Source organism: Leuciscus leuciscus (genome assembly GCF_965113295.1).
Source record: "Leuciscus leuciscus genome assembly, chromosome: 9".
NCBI lineage: Eukaryota > Metazoa > Chordata > Actinopteri > Cypriniformes > Leuciscidae > Leuciscus > Leuciscus leuciscus.
The window spans coordinates 17,140,147-17,149,032 of record NC_138733.1 but is presented as its reverse complement, the minus strand read 5'-3'; the positions used below and the strand labels follow the sequence as shown (position 1 = coordinate 17,149,032).

The following is an 8,886-nucleotide window of genomic DNA, read 5'->3' as shown; positions in this document are numbered from 1 at the left end:
GTTTTGGTTTGTTTTTTATTTGTGTTACATTTTTATTAGTGATCAGTGGAGAATGTGTTAATAGAACTGTCAACGATATTCGGGAACACTGACAAAGAAATTGGTGCATTTACTTTGAAGCAAGGTTCACTCAGAAATTCGCAAATAATTACAAAGAAACAGCAAGTAGGCTAACACACTGAATTTAACATCCAATTTTAAAGTGAAAAACTGAAATGGTATTTAAAACATAATAATTTTCCAATAATCTTTGTTTTATTTTTACATTATGCATTACTTAACCAAAAATAATGGTGTTAAGTAATACATTTTTTTGGATATGTTATGCATGAACAACCCATGTATCCCATAATGGCTACATTCCCAATTTGTGCAGAGCAGGGTGATATTGGCAGTGGCTTTGGAGTGGAATTAGAAAAACCTCGGTATTACTGGAAGAGATTACTCAGACAGTCAAGGACAGTGTTGGGAAAGATACAATGTATCTAAATGAAGCTTAGTAAAGCTACAAGCTACTTATAATTCAAAGAAGTTAAGCCAAAGTCAAACTGCAATCATGAGTCAAAATATTACACCAATATAATACACCATTATACATGACATAAGAGTCAAATAATACACCATTTTGTTCATTGTCTGACTTTACATTTAAATTTCCTCCATCTTTCCAATACATTCAGATAAAGGTGTACATGAATATGATACATGTAAATATAATGTAAAGCCGATGTACCGATGTATGCTCAATGGCTGTCCGAATTCGCTCACTCGTTTTCATTCACTCCTTGGAGTGAACTGTATAGTGGACTAACGTACTAGGGAATACTAGTGATAGAGGGTTTAGGGGGCGATTTCGGATTCAGCCATAGTTTCATTGTCTAATTGATTAGTCTCACCTGTTAGCTGCTGGTCTTTGTCTTGTGTTAGCGTTACCTGGATGTTAGCCTCATTTGTTTACTGTATTATCCCTGTTTGTTTTTTGGTTTCTATTAAAATACTAGGCCTACTTAACTGCTCTTCAAGCCTCATCATTCTGGATCAACCAGTCAGCAGGTGTGACAATAGTGCTAGTCTAATGGTGGACCAACATTGACATTTCTGAGTCCATTCCAGTGAAAGAAATCCCAAAGTCTGTTCCATTAAATGAAATTCCAGAGGGAGCAGTTCCATACACCATAGCAGTTCCAAGACATTCAACATAGTAATGCCTAACTCTTCTCAAGCAAAACCGAGCCGGTGTAATTGGTCCCAAACCAGCACATGAATGCAACTATGTGTACGGTGTAGCCTATTTATTTGAATCACACACTTGGTAGATGATACTTCCACAGGCTTGACTTCACATGCATTGAGCACCACATCTGACATTATGTTTCCAGCCCCATTCCACAACACCTGTCCAACTCTCTCAGATGGGACGGCAGGGATGCCCATTTGCTCATTTATCACGTCTGATTCACAGCAGATTACCAATCTTGCTGATTCCCGTCATTTTAGGGCATAATATTATCTTTCTGCCTGAGTTCTCCTCTGATAGCAGCCAGGAGGGAGCAGATAGTATCTGGCGTCACAATCCACAAACCCTTTCCTGGCACAAGAGCTTACTGGGATGTGGCCAGCTGACATGGAGGCTTCACTCAGAACCATTCTAACTTAGCCAGGCAAATATTTTTCCAGGCTTGTGAGCAGAGCAGCATTAACACTATTCAGACCCCAGTGTTTGAGACTGAATGAGTGAAGGGGGATTAAATAGGTTTTTTGTTTGAATGAGCCAGAGCGGAAAAGGGCAGCAAAAAACACTTTACCTCATAATTGGAGACAGATCAGCGGCTGACGTATGTTTATGGATGGGCCATAAATACAGGGCCACAGTAGAACATGCAGCAGATCCGCTGTCAACTCCAGCCGCTTTGCTGAGACAATGGACTTTACTTATCCTCCTTTTATGCCGATCTGCAAGGTGCCAGTCGGAGTCCCCATTGTACATGCACGCACGCGAACTAGGCGCCGATCCAACAGCGACATATTTCCAACTTTCATGTTTTACTATCGTCCTTATTTCTGGCGCTTTCCAAACTGGTGGGATGGTGACATATCAGAGGTGAGTTAAACTTCTGATGTTGCTACAAATTAGCCATTACCAAAATAGCTTATACTTTACTTTTTATTTTATTAACTTTTTTAAAGATTCAATTCATTTTTAAATCCTTAACAATAAACACTTTTAACAGCAATTTTTACAATAGACTATTTTATCATACCTTAACATTGTTAAATCATGTTAGTTCATAATAATGTTAATTTAGGCTATATGACTAATGTTAAAAATGTATCAGCATACACTACCGGATTGTTGTTTTTTTTTAGCAAGGACATCTTAACTCGATAAAAAAGTAACAGTAAAGACTGTTAATGTTACAAAAGATTTCTATTTCAAACATGCTGTTCTATCAAACACATACTGTGAAAATGCTTTAAAGTTTCCACAAAAACATTAAGCAGCACCAACATTTTCAACATTGATAATAATAAGAAATGTTTCTTGAGCAGCAAATCAGCATAGAATGATTTCTGAAGGATCATGTGACACTGAAGACTGGAGTAATGCTTCTGAAAATTCAGCTTTGCATCACATGGATAAATTACATTCTAAAATATATTAACAAAGAAACCTGTTATTTTAAATTGTAATAATTTTTTACAATATTACTATTTTTACTGTATTTTCAATTAAATAAATGTAGTCTTGGTGAGCATAAGAGTCTCTGAAACACTGAAAAATCTTACTGAGCTCAAACTATTGATGGTAGTGTATTTATAATAAACAATTAGATTATTAAATGAACAACTACTGTAAAAGTATTGCTTTTGTTACAGCATGATGATGCATTAATTATTGCTAACAAATTGAATTTCATTGTAAAGACGTTCCCTTAAATTAGATTAACAGAATGTTCTTTATGAGCTAGTCACATTATTAGAACTGCAGGTTTTCAGTCTTTTGCAGTTTTCAGTTTGCCATTTTCCCTTACACAGGTGAGAATGGACAGAGATCGCTTTGTAGTCATCCTGGATGTGAGGCACTTCTCTCCAGACGAACTGACTGTCAAGGTCAATGATGATTATATTGAGGTTCATGCAAAACGTGATGAAGAAGGGCAGGTAACAATACAAGTATTCAAACTCACCTTCATTTTATTCACCATTTTGAACTTGGCTGTTCTTGATGAATTATTTGCATAAATTAAGTTTATTGTAGTATTGTGTTATATAGGGCATACACTTCATCTAAATGTTGGGGTGGGGGTGGGGGTGGGGGGGGACAATAAACATAACATTCCTCAAGAGCAATTTTTGAAGGGGACACCAATAATACAGGCAAAATTGTACTTTCTATGGATATGTGTACACAGAGGAAAGCCTTACTACTATTATTAGTGTAGCTAGCATGGAGACCGTGCCGTTATCCTTCTTTTCAAAGTTTCTCTTTGGTTCATTGAAAAAGGTGACTAAATTGACCAAAATATTCTTCATTGGTGTGCGAAATTGACCAAAAATTATCTCTATATTTTCAGGGATTTTATCGATAACGATAATTAGACAATATTTTGCTGAGTGTGTTATTGTGCTGGTAACTTGGCATGTTTAGGACTGCCGTGGACAGCCGACTCCTAAAGTTTTTGATATTCTTCATATTCTGTGTGGCGGTCAGTTCACAGCAGTGACAGAAATAATTTTTCCAATAAGTTTCAATAGATTTTTACCTTCATTGGCATTTTTACCTTTATAAATGTATTTTTAAACCTACATATATGCATGCATCATATTTTGTGTCAATTTCATACATTTAATTACATTTAATTATAATAATAACACACAATAGGGCTGTTACCAATCAAATTAAATAAGTATCAACAAAATCTTTGCAATGGAGAGGAAACACAAACGCTGCATTTGAAATGGCATTTAGATTTTACACAGACATAAATAATGTTTTGTTTAAAGCATAAAACGTTGAATATTGATATATAAAATGATTTAAAACATGAAAAGATACTTTAAATGTGAAATTAAAACCGCCAGTAGGTGGCAGCAATTCATTGTTAATGAGTGAGTCATTGAGATTCAACTGATTCGTTCAAAAAGCTGATTCATAATTCAGTAAGGATTAAGGAAATACCTCGTGTGTTTTTAGACGCAAATACAGTGCTATGGCTTAGTTTTCAATTATTTTCGTTGGCGAAATAAAGTTAAAACAGGCAATATGGTGTCTAAAAGTAACAAGGTTATAAATCGGCAGCATAGCGAGGCGGACTACATCGGTGACAAAAGTATATTGGTTATCATAAATTTGTTTTGTCATGATTTATTAATGACGCAGCATAATCTGTATTAAAGAGAAAATAATCACTTCATCGGAGGTTTAAAGTGAATAAAATAGCCTTGACTTACTGGAGTAGCACAACTGAAAAACCTTGTTCTCTCCCACTGGACTTTGTTTGTGATGAGGTAAAAGGGGAGCAGGCAGTGGACCAAAGCACTGTGAGGCAAGGGAGGGGGACTCAACATTTTAAAACGTTTTTTTTTTTTTTTGCCCCGTTTGCATTTTTATTGTTTTACTACTTAAACAATTATTTTAAGTATATATCATTACATTTACAATACACATATTTTAATTATATTTTTAGGAGGGGACAACCCTCAGATAAGGGGGTTTAAAAGTCCAAATTCCCCATTTTTAAATATATTTTATTATAATTTAATTTCATAATTGTCTTAATCCAGTCTTCAGTGTCACATGATTCATCAGAAATAATTCTAATATGCTGATTTGCTGCTCAAGAAACATTTCTTCTTATTATCAATGTTGAAAACAGTTCATATTTTTTGTAGAAATGATGATCCTTATGATCAACTAAGATATTTTTTTTCAGGATTCTTTGTTGAATAGAATGTTCAAAAGAGCCGCATTTATTTGGAACAGAAATCATTTATAAATGTCTTCACTGTGACTTTATTGTCTCCTTCTCTAAAATTAAAAGTTTTGAATGTCAAGTCTATTTTTTTTTTTTTTGCTACTTCAACTTAAAGTCAATTCAACTTTATTCTCAGTGACGTGTCATTGTGCAATGACTGATTTACATCACTTCAAAGAAACTCTATCTGTTACAGGATGAGCATGTGGCAGAGGTGTTTTACCGGAAGTTTAAGATCCCATCCGGCGTGGATCCAGGGTCCATCACCTCCTCTCTGTCCTCTGATGGCTTTCTGACCGTCAGCACATCTCGCCGCGTGCTGGACATCACCTGTGACGAGAAGCCACCAGCACAGAAGTAAACCCGTCGATAGCTGCACCTCTGCCTCTCTTCTCCAAACAAACCCAGCAGCTTCACCACGACTGAGAGAACCATCAGTATTACAACAGGCATAAGATCACAAGCTTTAATGCGACACATAGAACCAAACAAAGTTATATAACCATATACAAACATATCTGTCCATACTGTGCAATACAATGTCAGGCAAAACGCGCTGTAGGTCAGTGCTTTAGGCCTGTAAATGCAGGTTGTTATAGGAGTTGGGTTTGGTTTGTTATATTTATGGCCTACAGTTGGACGTTGTATGTAATTATGTGGCTGACTTGGATGATGATTGTAACTTTGGCTTTGAGAGGAAGCAGAATTGAAATGGGATGTTGTGCAGCATCTGAATACTGATGAATGCTGGTATAAAGGATCTCATCTTGTGATATCTCAGCATATGTTGAGCATCTGAATGTAAAGTTTGCTGCACTTATGAATCTGTTTGATACTGGGGTCTAAACTAACAGACTAAGTTGAATGGGTTTTGCTGAATGTTGTTGCACTTAATGGACAGTAATAAAGATGACTTTGTAAATTAATATATATGATTAATCACTGACAGTGTCAGGCTGTATGGACATCTGTTATGTGAGACAGACAAATGTGCCTTATTTACCTCAGTGGTGTAACAAGATGCCATGGATCACATTTGATTGTCAAATGTGGTGTAATAAAAAAAACACACAAAAAAAAAACACATCCTGAGTTTGGATTGCTGATGACAGGGGTGTAGTTATTGACATAATTCCCCTTGTGACATCATTCCCAAAGTGCTTTAAATGTAATGTTCCATACCTCTTAAAGTGATGTATTACAACTAACAACTGTGACAATAGCTAATTTCAGCATTAAAAAATAAAAAAAAGGTTGTTTCTTTTTCTTCTTTTTTTCTGCACAACTTACAAAAGGGCCTCATAATGACTTAAAATATAAGAGTAAATAAGATTTAAAATAAGCTAATACACCCCCTCAACAAGATTTTTTTTTTTTTGAGTTCCCAAAATCCACAAGGACACATTAAGCAAGATTCAACTATAGATTTTAACTGAAATTAAGGTATTGAAATAATAATAACAATAAAATAAAAAATATAATACATTGAGGATGAATTTATCAATATTTTGATTGATTGATTGATTATGTTTATTTCATTCATGGATATTTTCCAACAAAACTTACTTCATCATCCTCATAAATATAATTTATAAAACCATGATGAAAAGGAGGCAGGGTGAAGAATATCTTATATTTCCTGCCCCCTCAAAAAAAAAAAAAAAAAACTCTACATATCAAGTCCCCGCCAATGCATGACGATAACAAATGAAACAAACTAGAAACCAAAACATCAACCTGAAACAGATTCCAAAGCAAAAGCAAACCATAATCACAACCATCATCATCACCATCAATTTCTATAAGTATTCATCCAAAGCAAAAGCAAACCATGATCACAACCATCATCATCATCATCATCATCAATTTCTATAAGTGTTCATACAAATCCATTGTTTTCTCTTTAAATCTTTTTTTAAACTGAAATATATTTTTACATTGCTTTAGTTCATTTTGCAGAGAATTCCAAACTTTCACTCCCACCACTGAAGTACACATTTGCTTTGCTGTAGTCCTTGCAATTTGATACCTAAAATGTCCCTTTCTTCTTCCTTCATTTTCTATAAGGATAAACAAGTGTTGAAGGTTTGTGGGCAATACTTTATCTTTTGCTTTAAACATAACAATAAGTGTCCGTAATTCGACCAATTCTTTAAATTTGAACAGTTTCGAGCAAAAAAATAAGGCATTTGTGTGCTCTCTATAATCTGTTTTAAATATAATTCGTATCACTCTCTTTTGTAATAGAAAGAGTGACTTTGTGTTGCTTTGGTATGTGTTTCCCCACACCTCCACACAGTAGCTGATGTAAGGCAACACCAGTGCACAATACAAAGTTCTCAATGCCTTATAATCTAACACATGTTTTACCTTATTTAGTACAAAAATACTCTTAGATATCTTTTTTTGTATGTGTGAGATATGTGGTTTCCAAGTCAACCCTTCATCTAGTAACACACCCAAAAACCTCATTTCCCTAACTTTCATTATTTTTGTTCCTGCTATTGATAGTACAATACTTTCATCTTTTTTTCTATTACCAAAAATCATAAACTTTGTTTTCTTTAAATTTAATGACAACCTATTAATGTCAAACCATTCCTTCACTTTAACCATTTCTTGTTCCATACTAATTACCAATTCATTTAAGTCATTTCCTGAGAGGTAAATGTTTGTGTCATCTGCAAATAGAACAAAATTCAATAACTTAGATACATCACAAATGTCATTAATGTAAAGTATAAATAATTTCGGTCCTAAAACTGAACCTTGCGGTATACCACATTGAATTTGCATATTATTGGATTTGTTATTATTATACTGAACATACTGTTGTCTTTTGTTCAAATAACTACTTAACCAATCCAATACTATTCCTCTCACACCATATAATTGTAGCTTTAATAACAAGATTGAATGATCAATTGTATCAAATGCTTTCTTTAAGTCGATAAACACACCTATTGTGTGTTTCTTGTTGTCAGTTGCATTTACTATATCCTCAACTATATTCATGGTCGCAGAAGCTGTAGATCTACTTGAACGGAATCCATACTGGCTCTTGTTTAACAACTGGTTTTTTTCAATAAATGCATCTAATTTTTGCACAAACATTTTTTCAAGGACTTTAGAAAATTGAGATAATAACGAAATTGGTCTATAATTTGTAAACATATGCTTATCACCATCTTTGTATAGTGGGACCACCTTTGCTACCTTCATCCTATTAGGGAAGATCCCTGTTTGAAATGAAAGATTAAATATGTAACTTAAAGGTTTAACAATGCAATCAATGGTTTTTTTCACAATAATCATATCTAACCCATCCGTATCTGTAGATGTCTTGTTTTTTAATGCATTTACTATAGATAGAATTTTATTTTCACTAACATCTCCAAGAAACATTGATTGGAGTACTCTACTCCCCCTTGTCCCTCCATTCTGTGGCCCTGAGTTATGTTTTTCAATATTCTCTGCTAGCTTGGGTCCCACATTTACAAAGAAGGAATTAAATTCATTTACTACTTCGTTTAAGTTTTCAATTTTCTTATTATCCTCGTTTATAAAATGGTGTGGTGTACTGTCATGACCTGATGTACTTTTCCCAATCAGCTTATTCAGAATATTCCATGTTCCTTTAATATCAGTTTTGTTTTTTTCTAATAAGCTACCAAAGTAATCTTTTTTCGCTTGTCTCATTATTGTTGTTAATTTATTTTTATACAGCTTATACTTCATTTCTGCTTCTTTTGACCTAAATTTGATAAAATCTCTATAAAGTTTATTCTTCTTTTTGCATGCATTCTGTAGTCCCCTAGTAATCCAAGGGTTTTTGCTAAAGCTATCCTTATATCTACATTGCACATATGGACAATGCCTTTCATATAATATAAGATATTTATCTAGAAAA

At 34.2% G+C, this 8,886-nt stretch overlaps 1 protein-coding gene across 1 annotated transcript; it reads left to right on the top strand.

The window, feature by feature from the left end:
• Window positions 1–1,759: 1,759 nt before the first annotated feature.
• On the top strand, window positions 1,760–6,201 carry cryaba (crystallin, alpha B, a). Its single transcript, XM_082181077.1, has 3 exons — window positions 1,760–2,101; window positions 3,037–3,162; window positions 5,173–6,201. The coding sequence occupies exons 1-3, from the start codon at window positions 1,922–1,924 to the stop codon at window positions 5,335–5,337; spliced, it is 471 nt and encodes a 156-aa protein (XP_082037203.1). The 5' UTR covers window positions 1,760–1,921; the 3' UTR covers window positions 5,338–6,201.
• Window positions 6,202–8,886: the final 2,685 nt, after the last annotated feature.